This window comes from Sebastes fasciatus, chromosome 14 (genome assembly GCF_043250625.1).
Source record: "Sebastes fasciatus isolate fSebFas1 chromosome 14, fSebFas1.pri, whole genome shotgun sequence".
Classification (NCBI taxonomy): domain Eukaryota; kingdom Metazoa; phylum Chordata; class Actinopteri; order Perciformes; family Sebastidae; genus Sebastes; species Sebastes fasciatus.
This window is the reverse complement of record NC_133808.1, coordinates 13,299,112-13,318,988: the sequence shown is the minus strand read 5'-3', so window position 1 is coordinate 13,318,988 and position 19,877 is coordinate 13,299,112. Positions and strand designations below refer to the sequence as shown.

The window sequence follows — 19,877 nt, the reverse complement described above, 5'->3', positions numbered from 1 at the left end:
CAGGAAAAACCAACACTAGGATCAGCATTGATTCATGGAGAGACCTTCGTCTGGTCAGCTAACATTACTGCCAAGCAGCTGAAATATAGAGTGATATTGTGGCTTTAGCTGACGTGTGTCGCCTCACTGTTTTGACGGCACTCGCTCACATTCAAGTAGCGCGTGCACACGGTCGAGCACGAGCAACAGGACACTGACTTTCGTTGACTTAACGGCCACAGGTGTCGCTGTTACAACCAATTTCTGATTCTTACAAACAGTCCCTTTAAGCTTGCCTGGGCTTGCCTTAGCCTATGTATCCTAGAATTTATAGCCATATTTATATTAGAGGGAGACTTGTTTTGTGTGTGTGTGAAACTTACCTGCAAGAGTATGGGAGATACAATAAAACACAAATGTTATATTAAATTTTAGATGATACAATGTCACAAATGTCCCCTGCAGCAGCTGGCAGCAAGAGCTCCATGTGTAGGATACGTCATTGCGTGGTGACGTAGGACACGTCCTTGCGTGGTAACATAGCGACACACCAGGAAGTGATACAGGCGGCTAACAGGCTAGCTCAGGGCTAGCAGGTGGAAATGAAACTACAGCTGAAAAAGAGCTCTGTGTGTCTTCACAGGCAGGAACAGGATTAACATTTAGTCCACGGTAAGGCAACTCGGACACAGTGGAAAACTATCTGCGTTAGTTTCAGTGAAGTGGTTAAATAAGTCAGTTAGCTTGATGCTAATGTGACGTTATGACGTTGTAATGTAGCTTAAAGGAGCTGGATAAAACTCATCTTACATTACACCAGATCGTCCTCTGAGGTGTTTGTTAATACTTGCTTTGTGCTGATGAGCGAGCTTGACTATCCCACATTAGTTTAACGCATAGTAAATGCAAGTTAAAGGAACAATTCACTGTAAAACACCTATGGGCCTATGTCATAACAAGAGGAGAGCTGACAGGTGCATCACTATGACAACACCAAGGTTATTACAGGTGTGCTGCTACAGGTGCAGATGTTGGTCAACTTAAAACAAAGAAAGAAAATGTGTATGGTTCACTAAAAATACTTGAGATAAGCTAGAAACAGTTTACAATAATCTGCATTAATGAGTTGGTGAATACCAGAGTACCATATGACAGCTGTAGTCAGTGCTGGAGGGTGTTTATATATGATAAGAGACCAAATATTGTCTGGAAAGTGTCATGCTATGATGAAATATATAGCTCGTATGTCGCCATCATCATCTGAATTTTGGATTTATACAGTATGAGTAAAGTACATTTTGATGTGATTAATTCTGAAATGATTAGTCGATTAACTGATTAGTTGATGGACAGAAAGTTCATCGTCAACTATTTTGGTAATTGATTAACCATTTAAGTCATTTATGAAACAAAAAGTCCCACAAAAATAGCTTTGGTTCCAGCTTTGCAAATGTGAGAATTTTCTCACGTTGTGATCTAAATATATTTGAGTTTTAGACTGTTGGTTGTACAAAAGCAGGAAACTGAAGATGAGGCTCTGAGAAAACCAAATGAGCATTTTTCACTAATTTCTGAAATTTTATATACCAAACGATTAGGTGAATTTAATTTTTTTTAAATCAACCCAACAGGCTGAAACCCAAAGATATAGAATTTATAATGACATTAAACAAAGGAAAAAGCAAATTCTCACATAAGGATGTGTACTTTTTTTGTAAATAAATGACTCAAAGAATGAATGGATTGTCAAACTGTTGGTGATTAATTTAATTGCTTCAACACTAAATGTATGGTATTTTTTACTTGATAAATTCAGTGAGGTGCACAGCCACACAAGACATCTACAATGGGCCAACGAAGAAGAGCAGCAGCTGTGAATAAGCCTTCATCTCAGAGAGTCTCTGGAGCTCCTGCAGAGGTTGCCGGGGTCCCCAGCAGGAAGCACAACATCTGCATGGTGTCCGACTTCTTCTATCCAAATATGGGAGGAGTAGAAAGTCACATTTACCAGCTATCCCAGTGTTTGATTGAAAAGGGACACAAGGTGGTAATTGTCACGCATGCCTATGGCCGGAGGAAGGGCGTCAGACATCTGACCAACGGACTGAAGGTCTACTACCTCCCCCTGCAGGTGATGTACAATCAATCCACAGCCACCACCTGCTTCCACAGTCTCCCACTGATGCGCTGTGTGTTTGTAAGGGAACGCATCACCGTGGTGCATGCACACAGCTCGTTCTCCGCCATGGGCCATGATGCTCTGTTCCACGCCAAGACCATGGGCCTTAACACGGTATACAACTTATTATGAGCCAGGTCTCAAAATCATTATGCTGCACATAATCTGCTGACATAAACCAAAGCGTATTATCATTTACAGGTGTTCACTGACCACTCACTGTTCGGCTTTGCTGATGTGAGCTCCGTGCTGACCAACAAGCTTCTGACCGTGACGCTGTGTGACACCAACCACACTGTGTGCGTGTCGTACACCAGTAAGGAGAACACAGTGCTCCGTGCAACACTCAACCCAGAGATAGTGTCTGTTATTCCCAACGCCGTCGACCCTACGGACTTCACCCCCGACCCCTCCCAGCGCCAAGGCGACAGGATCACTATTGTTGTGGTCAGCCGTCTTGTCTACCGCAAAGGTACAGATGTTGGACATTTTAGCTTATTTGTTATATTTCTATTCTATTTATCAAACATATTTCTGCTGGTCAATTAGGGCTGCCATTGTAGGCAGCAGAATGTCATGGTGAATAGGACACTGCCTTTTTTTGTGCAAGCCCTCATGTTGGCACGAGTCATTCACACTTAAATACTGTATCTCCTCCAGTTCCAGAGATGGTGTTACAGTGGTTATGTCAGCCAATATAAATATCAGATTTTTAAACACTCAAATATCAATATCAGTATCAATTACAAATATTCAGCATTGGTCAGGCTTTAATAAGGATTGATTAAGTATTGCATCATCTTCATTGCCAAAGCAAGAGTTCACAATCTCTTCCTCTGCTAAGGAATCGATCTTCTTGGTGGAATAATCCCAGAGCTCTGCCTCAAACATCCAGATCTGCACTTCCTCATCGGCGGTGAGGGACCGAAGAGACTTGTGCTGGAGGAAGTGAGAGAGAAATACCAACTACATGACAGGTACTGTCATATTTGCTGAGGATATTTATGACAGGGAGGTACCACTTAAACCTCTTTCAGGACATGCTCTCTGTAATAACATAAAATGACACCACGTTACCTGCATCATTATGTTGAATGTCAAGTATTAATGTTGCAGCAGCCACATTTCATGAACTGAAAGTTCTGTTTTGCATTTATTGCAAATTCATACAATGTCTGGAAATGATTGTTGTTGAGCAGTGATGTGTGTGAAATACAGTGACTAGTGACCCATGCCAGCAGTCTGGAATAGATAGTCAAATATATAGTTTGTGTGTAAAGGTGGTATTACATGTGCCTTACTTCTTTGAATTCACTTCAGGGTCCGTCTGCTGGGGGCTTTGGAGCATAAAGATGTTCGTGGAGTTCTGGTGCAGGGTCACATCTTCCTCAACACGTCTCTGACTGAAGCGTTCTGCATGGCCATTGTAGAAGGAGCCAGCTGTGGACTGCAGGTGTGTTGGCATCCATGCAGTAGTTCAAGGACAGGAAATCGTAGGAAAGACACACTTTCTGCTGGAGAGGAGTAAATTGATCATTAAAATCACGTATAGGGGTTGGATTGGCCATACATGGTCAAGCTAAGGTTTCCTATATCTAAGAAATAAATGTGGGAGCTACATTTCCTGTGTTTACAATTACTTTCTACAACTAATTTTAACACAGGAGATTCATGTTGCAACACAAAGCATGGCGAATCACTGATTTCTACAGTTTATCAACTGTATAAAACATGTTTAAGTAATACAAATGAACTATACTGCTAATGGCTAGAAACATTTCCTCAACTCAAACCAACCAGCTTTACAAAAACAGCTCATTTTACTGAACAGAATTGGCTTGACGTAGCTGAAGATGTTGAAGTGTTATGTCGCAAATTTCCTGTGGGTGTGTGCTCGTAGGTGGTTGCTCAACTCCATCTCATAGTACTGCTTAAAAAAACTCATACGTTTTACACTCAAGGGGAAAAAAATGGGGCGGTCGTTTATGGTCAGTTTGTTGCGCAAACGGAGCCATTGATGGAAAAAAGAAATTGTTAAGAATAATAGTTGCAAGTGGTAGACAACAACTGACCACCCAGACGCTGACGTGTGACAAGGGAAGTTGGGTTTGGTGGTTTCTCAGGAGGAAGAGAAAACAGTGTTATCAGGAACTATGGAAAGAATGACAATAACAGAGTAATGTGACGTAGTGCTAGGAGGACCCTTACACTTCCTGTCATGTCCAAATAAAGCTGCGAGGAACATTCATTTAAATGTCACCTATGTCTGAATTAAAAAGCCATCAATGTTCCGTATAATTCCATGTCTGAAATTGGCCTTTGAGTATAATGTACCATATTTAGCATTTGAAGCAACATAGAGGCTGATGGCTTAAGGAGTCACTGACAACAAGACAACCTTTTGTGTACTCTGGGTGTGGTCAGTGCAACATCACTGTTGGGTGTGATGCAGGGTGTGGTGAGAGGTGAGACAGACTTGAACCGTTTAGCCATAAGAGGTCAATTAAGTTGTGCTTTTCACCTGTTAATTTACTGTTTTGTCAGGGTGTGAAGCATTTGATTTTTTTATATGGTAGAAAAAGCACTTAAAAGCACGTACAACATCTGTTCTGGCACTGATGCCAGAACAGATGTTGTACTCTCACGTTGAATGTGATTTATACTTGTGTGTGTCTGTATACAATGTGTACATCCAGTTTTTGTTTTATTTCTCAGGTGGTTAGCACTCGTGTGGGGGGTATTCCTGAGGTGTTGCCTGAAGAGCTGATTACCATGTGTGAGCCTACTGTGCGGGGGTTGTGTGCCGGTCTGGAGACGGTCATCGCCCGGCAGCGTTCAGGGACTGTCGCCTCCCCCGCCTCTATCCATGCGCGTGTGCAAAGCCTCTACACCTGGAGAAACGTTGCAGAGAGGACTGAAAAGGTAGTTTCACTAACACCAAAACTGCCGTTTCATTCAACCGTGTTCTGTTAGTACAATTACAGGTACTTAAGACTTTCTTGTGTCCGTTTTCATTCATTTACAGACCAAGGTGAGCTACAGCTGAAACTTTAGTTTGGACTTTTGGATGTAAACTCAAATGTTTGGTTATTTACAGGGTATACTGTAAGTAACTGGTTTACAGTCATCTTACATGTCATGTACTTTATGAAAAAACTGATTTCTGTAGTCTGGGTATGCCATGTTTACTACAGCACGATCGATACTGGATTTATGAGGCTGGTACTGTTTGTATCTCTGAGTTTAAAATTGAAATGGAATATCATTTTACTTAAAGGTGCTTTCTTGTATTGAACATACAAAAAAGAAAAAATAGTAATTTGATTTGACTATAACTGAAGCTGACACTAAATAGTCTATAGAAGTCTAAATAAATCAGTTTCCTCAGAAGAACAGTTGACTATTTGACATCTGAAAACTGTTCTCACTACAGAACACCAGGCCTCACACACACACACAGACAAAAGACATCAGACAGCAGCATCTTGTATCACTAATACAGTTACAATAAGAAAGCCATGCTTTCAAAATAGAGGTGGGGATGGGGAGCAATCTGATTACTGACCTGATAAATGTACACACTCATACAGTAACCAGGTTACTGCTGTGCATGTAAACATGATTTCCTGTGTAATCTGTTTCTGCTGTGCATCTACTGATAGTTTACACAGCTGAAGGCTTCACACTGAATGGCAGATGGTGACACTGATCGCTGTGTTTTCCCTCCCAGGTGTACGACCGCGTGGCCGGAGAGGAGGTGCTTCCCCTGGACAGGCGGTTACGGAGGCTGAGGGCTCACTGCGGCCCTGTGGCCGGCTCCATCTTTGCATTCGTAGCAGTTTTAGACTTCCTCTTCCTGCTGCTCCTGCAGTGGTGGGCGCCAGATCGGGTCATGGACGTCGCCGTGGACGCCACCGGCCCTCACGGTGTGTGGAGGCAGGAACCGAGCAGTAAAGTCGGAGCTCATTCTAAAAGTGCAGGGAAGCGAGTGGCAGAACCAGAAATGTCAACATCGTGATCACTCCATACTTCTGCCTCACTTCTAGCTGCCTACATGGTGTCATATGTTCCTCTTTGTGGTGCGGACTGACATTTGAAACATGGCCACTGAATGCTGAATGTGCTCATGGTAACCCCGAACATTGTTTACATTTACTTATCGAAAAGGGACCTTGTGTGAAAGCATTTTATCTAGCATTTTTATATTTAATGATCAAAATGGAAACCTGTGGCACTCCTTGGAGCTTTAATAACTTTTTTGTTATACAGTACTCCGTATCGATTGCACTGAACAGAGGGCGTAAAGGGCTGGTTAACTGTACTCTTACTAAACAAAACGGCAGTAACCTATTTTCAGTTAAATGCATACTTAATTTAGAACAATGGTTTTGTCTGTAAAATTCACTTTGTGCAAAGCTGTATGTATAGCAGTGCAAATCACTTTATTTGTCTGATTTTTATGTCATGAATGCCACTCCTTTGATTTATCATTTGAGATGTTACATATTTATATGACACCTGGGAGTTTTTTTCAGATGATCGTGTGACTCCCAGACAATCCTCTCTGGAAAATAAAGCGTGCTTTCTAATGTTTCATCTGTTTTCACATATCTTTTTATATATTTAGATTGTCTACAGCCTTATAGCAGTTTCATCTTTCTAGTGACCATTATATATGAGACAGTACGCCTAGAAAACACATTAGACGACTACTTTCTTAGAATCAGTTCTACAAAAGAGACGGCTCTGTGGAATGAAGAGTGCCAGACGAAACACAGATTAGCTGTGAAACAGGAGGTGGAAGAGATGGGGTGGCATGGCTTTTCAAGGCCAACAATGGGGATTTGCATAGCGTCGTGATTGGAGGATGAGCATTATATCATGCCTGCAAAAAAAAGTATGACTCTGTCATGTATTAAATGTGCAAAGAATTAGTAGATGTGTGTCTACATGTTGAACATATTTTTTACAGATATAAAGAGCTATGTTTTTGCTTTTTTCTGGAAACTTCTGAGAATACATTTATTGCAAGTAATTATAACATTTAGATCCTGTAGTGGCAGAATATTTTAGGGGCTGAAAATATATTATAACAGTAGATACATAACACTCCTCTTGTATCGCCGAAACATCTACACAGAAACTTGTCCGCCCTCTGCTTGTAGCTGTTCGTATGCACGTTTCTTAGTGCTTTATTCAAGGGGTTTCATCGTTACAGGCCCTTCTAAAGAATCATTGTTGTGCACATACTGTAGACTACATCCATGGACTGGGACTAGGGTGGGCGGGAGGTGGTAATGTGGGGGAGGTGGCCAAGGACCCAGATAAGAGAGGGAGGAAGGCCGACTTCAGGTTTGTGTATCCGCCTGGAAGAGCTTGAGTCCTGGACAGTCGTGGAGGAATCTTCTGTTGTTTCATTTTCATCATGACTGCTGTTCAAACTGACGTTTCCCTGTACTCACAACCTTGGCAGAGGCCCTTGTACATGTATGGGGGGTTTGCATGCAACTCACTGATGGCTGGTAAGTTTTTTATTTGTCTTTTTGGCCATTTCAGCTCATTTTGGTTGTGTTATGAGGGAAATTAATTGGATTACTTTTGTTATTTCTTGAGAAAATGTACAAACTTTGAAGTGAAAGTGTGGTTTAGCTTTGCACATCTTTGCCTTAAGCAAGTGTCCTCATAGTTTTTTGATTCTTAAAAGTTACAATTTTGTTGTCAGGTTTACAGATTGGTTGAGAGATGAAAACTTTGCATGTAAATATTATTTACTCGGCTCTGCAGTAGCCAACAAAACCTTGGGTTGTTGGTGTTTGGGGTTGGGGTGACCCTGAAAAGCCAGAGAAACATGTATTCAAATGAGGTCATCTTAACATTACAATAGACAGAGAGCAGGACCAGTTGGCAATGAGCATATCTGTGTGTTTTCTGAATGTGGAAACCGTCCTGATCTTTCTCTTTGTGTCTCAGACTTCTGGTCCGATAGATCTCCTCTCCATGAAGCCGCCTGCCACGGCAGACAGCTGATCCTGAGAAGCCTCATCGCTCAGGTAAAATTGAGTGTCTTTTGATGTGTGCACACAATGCACAGCACATACATGGTTGTGTCTGACAGTATTATCCTCTCTGATCCCCTGCAGGGCCACTACGTAGACACACTCACCATGGACAGAGTCTCTCCTCTCCATGAAGCTTGCCTTGGTGGCCATTATGCTTGTGCCAAGTTCCTGCTGGACAATGGTGCAAATGTAAGAACACTTTGTTTTCAGTTTAAAGACATGCTTCTTTTTGGGATGTTTTTATGTTTATTTTAGGAATGACAAAATGGACAGATTTGGGTATCACACACCTTGAGGTATTTGTCCAAGGAAATAAAAGTCAGTGGGAAATCATAAATGTAGAAACACTTAATGGTACTTAATCCATCCATTTTGACAGAATTTGTGAAGAAAACAGTATTACACAATGTTTTTAAAGGGGAACTCCACTCATTTTACTCATCTCTGTTGCCTGTTTACAGGTTTTGGGGAGTACTACTGCATATGTAAAATAAGTAGTATAAAGTATTTTGTGGCTCCAGAGAGAGCTGCTACATCGGATTAATTGACCTCAGTGATGTCACTTGAGTCAGCGTTAGTTGAAGACTTTTGGCTGTAGTATCATTATCTTTCTTTTTATATCTCCCCATAGGTGGAGGGAGTAACAATAGATGGTGCCACACCTCTCTTCAACTCCTGCACCAGCGGGAGTGCTGCTTGTGTCAGGCTCATGTTGCAGCATGGTGCCTCCATCCACACCCCCTACCTGCTGGCATCAGCCATCCACGAGGCTGCTAAGAAAGGTGTGTGTGTTTGTGTGTGTGATGTATATAAGTGTAAAGACGTGATCTTTGAGTGCACAGATTCTGATGCTGTCTCTCCATCAGGTCACGCAGAGTGTCTGGAGCTGCTGCTGTCATATGGAGCTCATATTGACATGGAGCTGAAGGTGGTGGGGACGCCGCTGTACTCAGCCTGCAAGGCCCGGGCTGAAGGATGTGTCGGGGTGCTGCTATACTTAGGTAATGTATAAGATAACTCTGCAGTGTCACAAAAAGTCAGGTACAATCACAGAGAGCTGTTTATTCCATCCCATCTACAGTATGTTGACTTTTTTTGGTTTCACTTCAGATTTCTAACAATAATACAAATAACCATATTTATAGAGCACTTTTCAAGATACTCGAAGACGTTTTACACAAGTTAAATAAAAAAATCCTAGAGGACTAAAAACACACCAAAGGTAGCACAGGACATTAGAGAGTTTCTTACTGACTTTGTACCCAAACTGCAACAAGAACCCCTTTTCACTGTAAAGAAAATATGCTTTCCCTGTGCTGTATATGTTATGTTCAACTTATTCTAATTCTTGCTGCATATTCATTATTAAACAAGATCAAATCAATATACTGAGGTTTCATACCGTGTACAACAGACTTATCCATGTGTCCCTAGTAGATCATTCACACTCTGTGCCAACGTACACTATGTTAAGGGAGAGTATATAAGTAGTATAATCCAAAGTAGGATGACTGACAATTTTGTGTTTTCTAAACTATACAGCCTATAGAATTCATGAATTAAAGCTGCAACAATTAGTCAATTGAAAGAAAATCCAGCGTTGACTATTCTGACAATCGATTAATCCTTTTGTCATTTTAAAAAGCAAAAATATACAAAATAAGACATCAGTGAGGACACATAGATGGTTTTGATGTTTACGGTCTAAATCGCATAATTTGGCTCTACTGATTTATTTACTTCAGTCTGGTGTTTAACTGTTTCCATTTGTGTGCTCATGTAGGAGCAGATGTTAAAATCGGGTGTGGGCAGGACAGTCCTTTACATGCTGCAGTTCGAGGTGGAGGAGCCAACATTGTGGATCTTCTGCTGGACTTTGGGGCCGATGGGTGTTGTAGGAACGCAGAGGGAAAGACTCCTCTGGAGCTGTCATCGCCAAACAGCGCAGTGAGAGTCGCACTGCAGGAAAAAGGTAGGCCTATTTTGTGGACATCCATGCATGTTATATAAACCCAGTTTATTTATTTCAAGGTATAAAAACTCGACCCTTTATCTCTGCCCAGGTCCATGCGCTCTGTCTGAGCTCTGTCGGTTCTGTATTCGTCTAAGTCTGGGACGGAGTCGTCTCCACAGAGTCTCCGGCCTCCCCCTCCCTCACAGTATCAAGGACTACCTCCTCTACCAATGAGACGTCTCTACTCTGCTACTGGGCTTGCGTGCCACATAAAGTTGTCCTTCACATTTGTGCCTTGTCCCTGACTAACAAGACAAAGTGAAAAAAGACATCCACATTCAGAGAATGGGATTTAGGAAGTCATCTGTATTTTGTAACAGGGTTGCTTTTGATATTATAATAATTGTAATTACTCATGGTATATTCTTTGGATACAATTGTTGGAAGTTCAAAGATATTCATATTGCTGCTACTTTAATGTATCAGGTTTTATATTTTTATACTTTTTATTTTTATAACTTTGTATGAAGCCTTTTTTGTGGCTCCAGAGGGAGCTGCGCGGAATCTGATACATTGCCTCAAGTGATGTCACTTGAGTCAGTGTCCGTTGAAGACTACAAGTTTGCACATGAAAAAAAAAAAGATTGGGGGTGTGAAGTTTTGCGCGCTCCTCGTCTCTGCTTGAGGTGGTCGAGTTGCATTGAGGGTAATGTAGGCGACAGGTTTCGACAAAGAGGAAGCATGTGTGGAACAAAAAAGACGATATCTCTGGTTCTGCTGCATCGATTTTGATCCTTTTTTTGTGAGCAAAACTAAATCGTGGGAGTACTTTATATTATGGAGGATCTCACAAATAGGTATAAGGGGTAAATCTCTGTATCCACTTAGAGTAGATACTGTATTTTGTTAAGAAGTATGTTAAAAAGATGATTGTAATATTGTTTTGTATTCTTATTATCTTTGAGATTATCGCCTGGTCGCTACTTCACGTTAGTTTTCTGGTTTCTGTGTGTGCAGTTGTTGTTAGCCTTAAATATTTGTATTGGGGTTTTTGAACAGTAGAGTAATATGCAGTCATGTATGTTATAATGTGCAATAAAAACTACTGACCTGAATATCCTCTCTGCCGTGATTCTTTCACCAGTATAATATCCATATCTGCCAACCCAAACTAGATCAATTGTTTCCAAAGGCCCGAGCCTTTATTATACTATAAGACACACAAGTAATCAATGGACTATAAGGAAACAACTGGCATATAGTTGAGAACATTTAGTGAATAAAGTGTGATGTTTTAAATTGGTTTAAATTTGATGGACTTACAAAATAGGTATAAAACCAACCAGACTTGTGTAGCACTGTCAAATCTGATACACAGGATACAATTAGGGATTACAGGATAAGGCAAAGTTAAGTACATGTGACATTTTGAAAACAGCAGTAAGAGAAAAGGATCTGATGAACTGAGGGAGTTTCGTAGCCGGTGTTGCTGAAGGGGAATTAATTTCCCGTATTCAAATGCCACCCTGAAAGGTCACCTCTGCAGAGACCTGAAAAATCGTGTTTGAGCTGATTTGACTTGACGTGTCATTACCCAAACGGCAAAGAAAGGCCTCGGCCTTCAGCAAAAGTTCTGAACGAGGGATATATGTTGTGATTTTGGGTGTTTATTTGTGTGTTGATGGATTTCCTGCTGCTCATAGATTCAGTGGTCACCACTGCTGTACCTGTGAGAAAGTATTTCATCTAGTACAAAGCGACCTCTGAAGGTGTTTAAACACAGAGGGCATATTAGATTAAACAACTTGGATGTTGACATTTTCTTTGAAGCCATAGTTTACAGTGGGTTTCGGTGCAGGTTACATACAAAGAGAAGATCCAATGCAATAAAATCAATAATTCAAAGAATGTAATATTTAGCTCCAGTCACTTGCTCCTTGGTAAAAGGTCAGATATGCATCAGTCGTTTACTCTGCAGAGAGATGAGCAGCAGAGCCACAGTTCACAATTCAAGTTTTATTCATTGAGTTTTAACAGCTAACAGTTCACAATCACAAACACCCTCTCATAAAAATGACGACCAGAGGGCGTCATACATCTCAAATAAAGTTTGACTGAACATAAATATCAACCTACTCATGGTGAAGACCATAACAACAACACATTTACACATGATTATATATATATATATATATATATATATAATTGTCACATGATGTAACTACACTGTTAAACTTTTATCACCAGTAATTTATCAAGAAACAAGACTCATCAATATCAGCATGTTAGTATTGTCACCTGGTTACTTTAAGTTCATGTACAGTATTACACATCAACATTAAGCTAAATTAAAAAAAAAAAAATAACAAATGGCTGTTGAAATTTCACTATACAGAGTGGGCTACAGCCAACCAACACACCATTAACTAACACATACAATGTAACAAAAACATCTCTACACAATGGCATTTGACAATTCTAGTAACCTAACATTTGACAAACATTTGTGAGTGGCCAATAAATCTTCTCTACTATACAGAGCAGCGGATGTTCAGAATATTTTACAACCATTGATCCCTCAAATGTCAGAGGGACCTTCTGCTTTATCTCCAGCAGTCGTCATCTTTTTTAATGATGGCACTGTGCAGATAGAAACAAGCACAATAAAGCTGATGTCTGGCCTTTCATGCATGGTTTCTTCTATAAATGATTGATCGAATCTATTTTTTTTTTTACACGATCATATTGAGTTTCATTTTCATCAGAGATACAAACAGAGAAAACTTACCGACTATCAAAGACTCACCTCTTATTGCAACGCGTTCTCATCCCAACTCGTCCCATACTGATGCTTTGTCAGACCCCTCTGCGTCACTTTGTCCTTCGCACTAAACACATGCTTAACATTTTGAATTAAACAAAAACCATTGCTTCGCTTTAGGCAACAAAACCACTTAGTTAGGTTTAGGAAAAAACATCATGGATGAGCTTAAAATTACTATGTTTGTGCAGTAAAAATGTGACTTGACGTGAACACAGGACATGAACGAACAGCGGATTGTAACATGAAAGTAAAACACATGGAACACGAACGGTGGACTCCTGGATCAAGCCTTATGTTTGTTGGACCCATCGAAGTATTGGAGGCCGACGGCTGTGACAAAGCGTCGGTATTTGACGCCCTGGGAGTGAGAACGGCTGCATATTTCTGTGGATTCCACTGGATAGTTGACAGCTAAACACTTTACATTATTTCTAGGTGTTTTGTAAAAAAAAAGGTAAATGAGAAGTGAAAATTAAAATGAATAAGAAATGACTTGACAAGGCCAAATGATTGTAACCGTGTTCATTCATCACACTGAAGTCGGCTAAATCAGAGGTAAGAAGACGATCAACATACCTCCAGTCCTGCTGAAGCACAGGTTGTTATGAATCTTATGAAAACACAGATGTTTTCAGACTGTAGTTACATTTGTGCTCCCACTGCTCTGACTGTACAAGCGTCTGGGAGAAGTGCAGCACAGGAGCTGCTTGTTGAAGTGTTTGCTGAAGCTTTTGCTCATCAGGTAGAGGGCGAATGGGTTCACACAGGAGTTGGTGAAGGCCAAAACACGAGCGCACACGCTGGCGATGAAGTGGCCAAGCGAGGTGTCCACCTGGTCGTAGTGGTAGGAGCGGTACAGGTAGATCACATGACTGGGCAGCCAGCAGACGGCAAACAAGCTGACAAACACCAGCACTGTTTTGGCCAGACGCTTTCTGGACTTGATCTGACAGGAGAGTAGCGAGAGAAGAAATCAGACATTCAGCGTTCCCAGAGGATGAACCCTCATGGGTCAAAGGTCATACTTTGACTTTTCCACTAGCGCCACCAGCACTTTAACAATATTGTCTTTAATGAACTATTGGATAGATTACTATAAAGTTTGGTACAGACATTCCCCCTGCAAATAAATCCTTATAACTTTGGTGTTCCTCTTTTCATTTAACTCCATCATCAGGTCAACATTTAAATTTGTCCAGTACTTCGGTTTATGACCAAAAACTTGCTAAATTAATGACATTCCCATCAGCCTCAGATGTGCAAAGTAGAAAGTGGTTTATGAAGAGCACTTTGTAAATAAGATAAATAAATGAATGGCAGTCAGACCTGTTTCTGGAGGTGCAGGTGTCCTTCAGCAGGGATGTCCACAGAGCTCCTGATCAGACTGCGAGCGATGAAGCAGTAGTAAACAGATATGATGAAGAGCGGGATGATGTAGAAGATGAGGAAGGAGGCGGTGGAGTGGATTTTCGGGTGCAGATCCCCGGCGTGGGGGTAGGGCGCACAGGTCACAAAGGTCTCATTGGTGTGGCTGGTGGTGAAGGTGTGCAGGTCGGAGAAGACAGCCTCAGGAATCGCCAGAGTCACAGAGAGCAGCCAGATGGCCCCCGCTCGACAACAGACACTGAGTGTAGCGCTTGACCTGTGGATGTCCAGAGGTCTGACTATCGCTCTGTACCTGAACGGAGAAGAGAAATATGTGGAGAGATTGATCGTATCAGGACGGACTGAACTGATTACCTCATTATAGTTTCTTCATTACACATGTAATCAAAAGCAACTGCAGAATAATGTGGCTGATATTCTAATTTATAACAGAGGGGCCCCTGCAGAAAAGGTTTGGGATAAAGATAACCTTTGATACCTTACCTGACAGAGGAAATTAAATTAGGCTTTGGATGAAAGGAAACAGGAACCACCGTAGATAATATTAGCTCCTGGATAGGATGCGTTACAGATCAAGGACGGAAGTTTATTAATCACAACTGGTATTAAATGGGGTTTTTTGCTCCCAGAAGCTAAGAGCTCCCAACACATTTTACTGTAGACAACAAAAAAGCTGCATCTGGACCCTTCTGTATCTGTATCTTTTAGGCTGCTAGCAGCTATTCTGCATTGAGCACCTTTAAAGTAGTGTATCCATTATTGTACCAATAATTATAATCCAATAATATAACAGTATTCTGAAATGGGCCATTCTGCACAATGAGTATTTTTACTGTTGGTACTATATGTTTATTTTGATGCTAATACTTGTACTTTAACTGCAGGACTTTTATTCCTAACAGAGTATTTCTACACTGGGGTATTGCTACTTTTTTTCAGATACACATTCATAGCAGTATGGAGAATGAGCATCATGTCAGGAAATAAAAAAATACATAAAATACAATTGAATTATGAAGGAGGCCAATATAGAGATGTATTTACGGACTTTTATTATGAGTGTGCTCTGGAGATTCATTTGATTTCCACAGTCATTTCAAATAAAATGTGCAGAAAATGTAAATGAAGAGCCAACTTAATAAATAAACATGAAAAATCCAAATAATTAAAACATTTTAGAGACTTTTTTTGTGGGGAAATGTGCATAAAATGATGGAAGACTTCTCAAATACAGTATGTCTAGTTGATGTAATGCTGCAGCCATGCATGCATAAAAAAACATGAGTTTCCATCCATCATGTGGATGCATTATTGGAACAACACAAGTGTGATACTGATTTGTATTTAATCTAAAGCATAAAAGCATAAGATGCCTACCTATCAGCGGAGAGAGCAGTGAGGGTGAACACGGAGACTCCCACCGAGGTGAGCTGGATGAAGGGGATCAGTTTGCATCCAACGCGGCCAAAGAGCCACTGGTCCACCAGGTACCTGCTGGCGTCCACCGGAGCGCAGGTCAGCAGCAGCAGCGAGTCGCCCACAGCCAGAGAGGACAGGAACAGGTTGGGCACCGTCCTCATGGACTTCACCAGCAGACATGTCCTCACCAACGTCACATTACCCACCAGACCCACGATGATGATGATCCCGTAGACAGCAGCGATGGAGATACCAGGGAGCCAGATGTTGTACTGGTGATGCTGCTCTCCAGCTGTGGAGACATTGAGGACCAGGACCCTGCTGCTGTCCTCCTGCAGAGACATAACAGCCTATACACAGAGAGAGGATGGAGAGTCTGGTGTCTCCTGCATGGTGCGTTTGGTGACTGACTTTATAAACTATATGACCTCCTGCTGCTGGGTGTGTCATTTTACGCGCTACAGGAGAGCTGTGAAGATGAGGGTGAAACATGTCTATATAGGGAATATAGGCAGATCTGTTTCAATTTTATTGATGAGAGGCAAAATGGGTTTAAACGCTCCTCAATGATATTCAGAATTTATAATAATAAAATCTGGTAGTCACCTTGATATGATTTGGAGTTATCACCTCTTCAGTGTGCATTATACAGTAGCAGCTCAGGTGGACAATGTTTTGGATGCAAGTGGAAATTGTTTGAATTTAGTTTGAAGAGACATGCTGAGTTTGAAAGTTATGAAATGACCCATAGCTTGTCCTATCATATTTCAATTATTCAGTGATGTTTGGTGTCCTTTACTGGGATAGGACATACTGTAGCAGTGAAGCCTTGGCTGCTCTTTTCAGTTCAGCTGTATTTCCTTTAGTAACCTCATCATATATATATTAGGGCTGTCAATCAATTAATATATTTAATCATGATTAATCGCATAATTATCCATAGTTAATCGTGATTAATCGCAAATTAAGTACACGTTTTTTTATCTGTTCAAAATGTACTGTAAAGGGAGATTTGTCAAGTATTTAACACGGGGCGAGTGGGCAAATATGCTGCTTTATGCAAATGTATGTATATATTTATTAAATCAATTAACAACACAAAACAATGACAAATATTGTCCAGAAACCCTCACAGGTACTGCATTTAGCATAGAAAATAGGCTTAAATCATAACATGGCAAACTGAAGCCCAACAAGCAACAACAGCTGTCAGTGTGTCAGTGTGCTGACTTGACTATGACTTGCCCCAAACTGCATGTGATTATCATAAAGTGGGCATGTCTGTAAAGGGGAGACTCGTGGGTACCCAGAGAACCCATTTTCATTCACATATCTTGAGGTCAGAGGTCAAGGGACCGCTTTCTATCTTCACTCTACAACTGAGCCTGCTACAACCTAAAAATCGCAAGTTAATAATAATAATAATAATAAATTTTATTTGGTGGTGCCTTTCAGGACACCCATTATCGTGTTAACTTTGACAGCACTAATATATATATATATATTGAAAACCTTTTTCTCTACTTCCTGTACTCAATCACAACAATGAACTGCACTCTGTGTAACAACAGTGTCAATCCACATAGTCCCCTATAACCCCAATGTTGTACCCCATAATGTGTAAGCAACATAGAAGCTACAGGACTACTCTGTTCTGCCCAAAGTAAAAACACAAATGTAGCTTCGTCATGTCAGTATCTCAAACATTAAAAAAGGTACTATGTGGTTTGCCTATCATGTATTTGTCTGTACCCCTCCAGTGTTAGTAAGTGGTATATGGTCTTTTTGGAATAAATCACGGCCAAAGTGCTACAGCATGCATTGAAGTATTACACAGTTTCAGTCACCGCTGACCTTCAGTGGTCACTAAAGAAGTAAGTGAGGTGAAGGTCAAATCATTATGTTTCCATGTTCAAAATGTCTTTAGTCTCCACTAAACCTTTCACCAACACATGGTTAATTAAAGGTCCCCGCATCACACTGGAGACATGGCGGCATTATTTGCTGGTGTATCAGCCACTTGGGCTTTAAATCATTCTCTAATATAAATGCTAATTGAGTTTTCCTGTATCAAAGCAGCAGATAGCGCAGATGAAAATATGCCTCTGTAAGCGTGACTTCAACCATTTTAATTTTCTAGACTCCTCTGTTGCCGAATATGTTTTCAAAGAACAAAATGTCTGCAGAGTTGGTAATACTCAGGAGTATTTTCCCCCCAAAATGTGTATAATTTGAGAGAAAAACGGCCATCAAAGTAAAATGTCTACTTTTATCTGAACTCACAAACAGGAACAGACTCAACAAGCTGATACTTATTCCCCTGCCTGCTACTTCAAGTATTATGTAGATGGACCACGTTGAACCAAATGATGTTTTTCACAGCTCTGAGTGCAACTGCATCCACTTCTGTTCTCCCTTGATGTCAAGACGACCTCCTCACCATCTCTCCCTCTCTCCATTATCATCAGCCTCTTTCCATTTCGAAATAAACACATAGAAAAGTCTTGGCTCAATTTGCATTCATTTTTGGCCTTTTTTTAACGAACAAAAATTGAATTATAGTTCTATATTCATAAGATGACCTTTGCTTCCACGTTCATATGTCCCCATGGCATTCATCCTCTTTTTATCTCTTTCTTTATGAATTAGGAAAAAAATGTGATGCAAAGCTTCTCTCACACAACCTCGACTCAGATAACCACTTTAATTATCTTGAGAAAAAGAAAGCTGTAATGAACACGACTGATGCCTGTTACCTGTGATACAGCTGCACATTTCATGAGTTTGGTGGTTTAAAACACAGCGATGCTGATCATGTTTTATTCTATGAGATTATTGGGAGATTTGATTTTTTTTTGAAAGGTGCTATATAAATAAAGATTATTATTGCAAAATCCTAAAATCTGCCCCAGAGGGAGACTCTTATGATCGGATGTTAATGCCAGGTCTGAACAGAGCCATTGTTTTGTAGCCTAGACTCAGGCCTAGTGGATCGTTACAGAAGTATTGTCAGATAAATGTACTTAAAGTATCAAAGTAAAAGTACTCGTTCTACATAAAAATATCCCCCATACCTGATTATCATTTATGACATTAGATTGTTCGCAGTGATTAATGTATAAGCAGAATTTTACCATTGTAACTGCTCGAGGTGTTTTAACCTCTTTATATACAATCAGGTAGTTTAGTCCAGTAGGTTCCCAACCTATGGGGTCGGCCCCTCCAAACTATCACAAGATAAATCTGAGCGCGCATGAGATGATTAATGGGAGAGAAAATAAGAACAAACTCAGTTACATAATATTGTCTTGTCATTGCTGGGACTAATATTTACCGTTTTTTTTTATTATTATTGGATAATTTGACGTCTTTTGCCCTCGAACTGTTTTTTTTGTTTTTTTTAAATGAAACCCTGTGAGAAGTTTAAAGGGGAAATTTATTTTTTGTGGAATCAGTGGTTTAATCACAATGTGTTGTATTTCAAAAATGTGATACTTTATTTTACAGCTGCATGTCAGATACATGTAGTGGAGTAAAAAAGAGACTGGAGCACAAGTATAAAGTGGCAGAAAAGGGAAATACTCGAGTAAACTATCTCAAATTGACTCAAGTAGCCTACAGTACTTCAGTAAATGCACTTAGAATGCTAATAAGTTATCGGGCTACAATCAGTCAATTCCCCATAGTTAAAGATATTTTAGTGTGTATTTGTTTAACAAATATGAACATTAAATATTATTTCTGACTTTTCCTTCAGCACCATGGACAGCTGCCGGCCGAGCCTGCGGGCTTCTGTCGCCTCATGGTGGTGAAGATGCTGAACTGCAACCAGAGAGAATAAAAATGGAGTTGACCTTTCGATTTCTTGGAGAAGTTAGTTGTTCTTGTAGTGAGACAGGCACCTCAAAATTCATGTACTGTGCTCAGAGACAAAAAAAAATCCCTCCTACTATTTCCCACAGGGCTGTAGTCTGGATTTTATAAATCCACCCCAAGTTGAAATGTGTGACTGGCCACCACATTTAGTTTTTAGCTGCACTAGCTACGTGGCTCTAGGGATGGCAGTTGCAAAACATC

General features: G+C 40.5%; 3 protein-coding genes across 3 annotated transcripts; 2 read left to right on the top strand and 1 right to left on the bottom strand.

Moving 5' to 3' along the window:
* The first annotated feature begins 511 nt into the window (after positions 1-511).
* Positions 512-6,751, top strand: piga (phosphatidylinositol glycan anchor biosynthesis, class A). The gene is made up of 7 exons (XM_074659025.1): positions 512-651; positions 1,796-2,272; positions 2,360-2,630; positions 3,003-3,135; positions 3,479-3,611; positions 4,874-5,080; positions 5,889-6,751. The coding sequence occupies exons 2-7, from the start codon at positions 1,826-1,828 to the stop codon at positions 6,174-6,176; spliced, it is 1,479 nt and encodes a 492-aa protein (XP_074515126.1). The 5' UTR covers positions 512-651; positions 1,796-1,825; the 3' UTR covers positions 6,177-6,751.
* A 745-nt stretch (positions 6,752-7,496) lies between these two features.
* On the top strand, positions 7,497-11,275 carry asb11 (ankyrin repeat and SOCS box containing 11). The gene is made up of 7 exons (XM_074658127.1): positions 7,497-7,680; positions 8,129-8,208; positions 8,299-8,406; positions 8,849-8,999; positions 9,084-9,218; positions 10,001-10,189; positions 10,281-11,275. Exons 1-7 carry the CDS (start codon positions 7,584-7,586, stop codon positions 10,403-10,405), a joined length of 885 nt encoding a protein of 294 aa, XP_074514228.1. The 5' UTR covers positions 7,497-7,583; the 3' UTR covers positions 10,406-11,275.
* A 2,024-nt stretch (positions 11,276-13,299) lies between these two features.
* Positions 13,300-16,342, bottom strand: LOC141782114 (gastrin-releasing peptide receptor-like). The gene is made up of 3 exons (XM_074658155.1): positions 15,759-16,342; positions 14,322-14,673; positions 13,300-13,941 (listed from the first exon to the last, which is right to left on the bottom strand). The coding sequence occupies exons 1-3, from the start codon at positions 16,142-16,144 to the stop codon at positions 13,627-13,629; spliced, it is 1,053 nt and encodes a 350-aa protein (XP_074514256.1). The 5' UTR covers positions 16,145-16,342; the 3' UTR covers positions 13,300-13,626.
* Positions 16,343-19,877: the final 3,535 nt, after the last annotated feature.

Bases quoted from the DNA above. Each gene is read 5' to 3' on its own strand.
- piga (XM_074659025.1), top strand. From the start codon at position 1,826: ATGGGCCAACGAAGAAGAGCAGCAGCTGTGAATAAGCCTTCATCTCAG. The intron at 3,612-4,873 runs GTGTGTTGGCAT...TTTATTTCTCAG, and splicing joins GAGCCAGCTGTGGACTGCAG to GTGGTTAGCACTCGTGTGGG. The intron at 5,081-5,888 runs GTAGTTTCACTA...TTTCCCTCCCAG, and splicing joins TTGCAGAGAGGACTGAAAAG to GTGTACGACCGCGTGGCCGG.
- asb11 (XM_074658127.1), top strand. From the start codon at position 7,584: ATGACTGCTGTTCAAACTGACGTTTCCCTGTACTCACAACCTTGGCAG. The intron at 7,681-8,128 runs GTAAGTTTTTTA...TTTGTGTCTCAG, and splicing joins ATGCAACTCACTGATGGCTG to ACTTCTGGTCCGATAGATCT. The intron at 8,209-8,298 runs GTAAAATTGAGT...GATCCCCTGCAG, and splicing joins TGAGAAGCCTCATCGCTCAG to GGCCACTACGTAGACACACT.
- LOC141782114 (XM_074658155.1), bottom strand. From the start codon at position 16,144: ATGTCTCTGCAGGAGGACAGCAGCAGGGTCCTGGTCCTCAATGTCTCC. The intron at 14,674-15,758 runs GTAGGCATCTTA...TTCTCCGTTCAG, and splicing joins ACTGCTCTCTCCGCTGATAG to GTACAGAGCGATAGTCAGAC. The intron at 13,942-14,321 runs GTCTGACTGCCA...CTCTCCTGTCAG, and splicing joins ACCTGCACCTCCAGAAACAG to ATCAAGTCCAGAAAGCGTCT.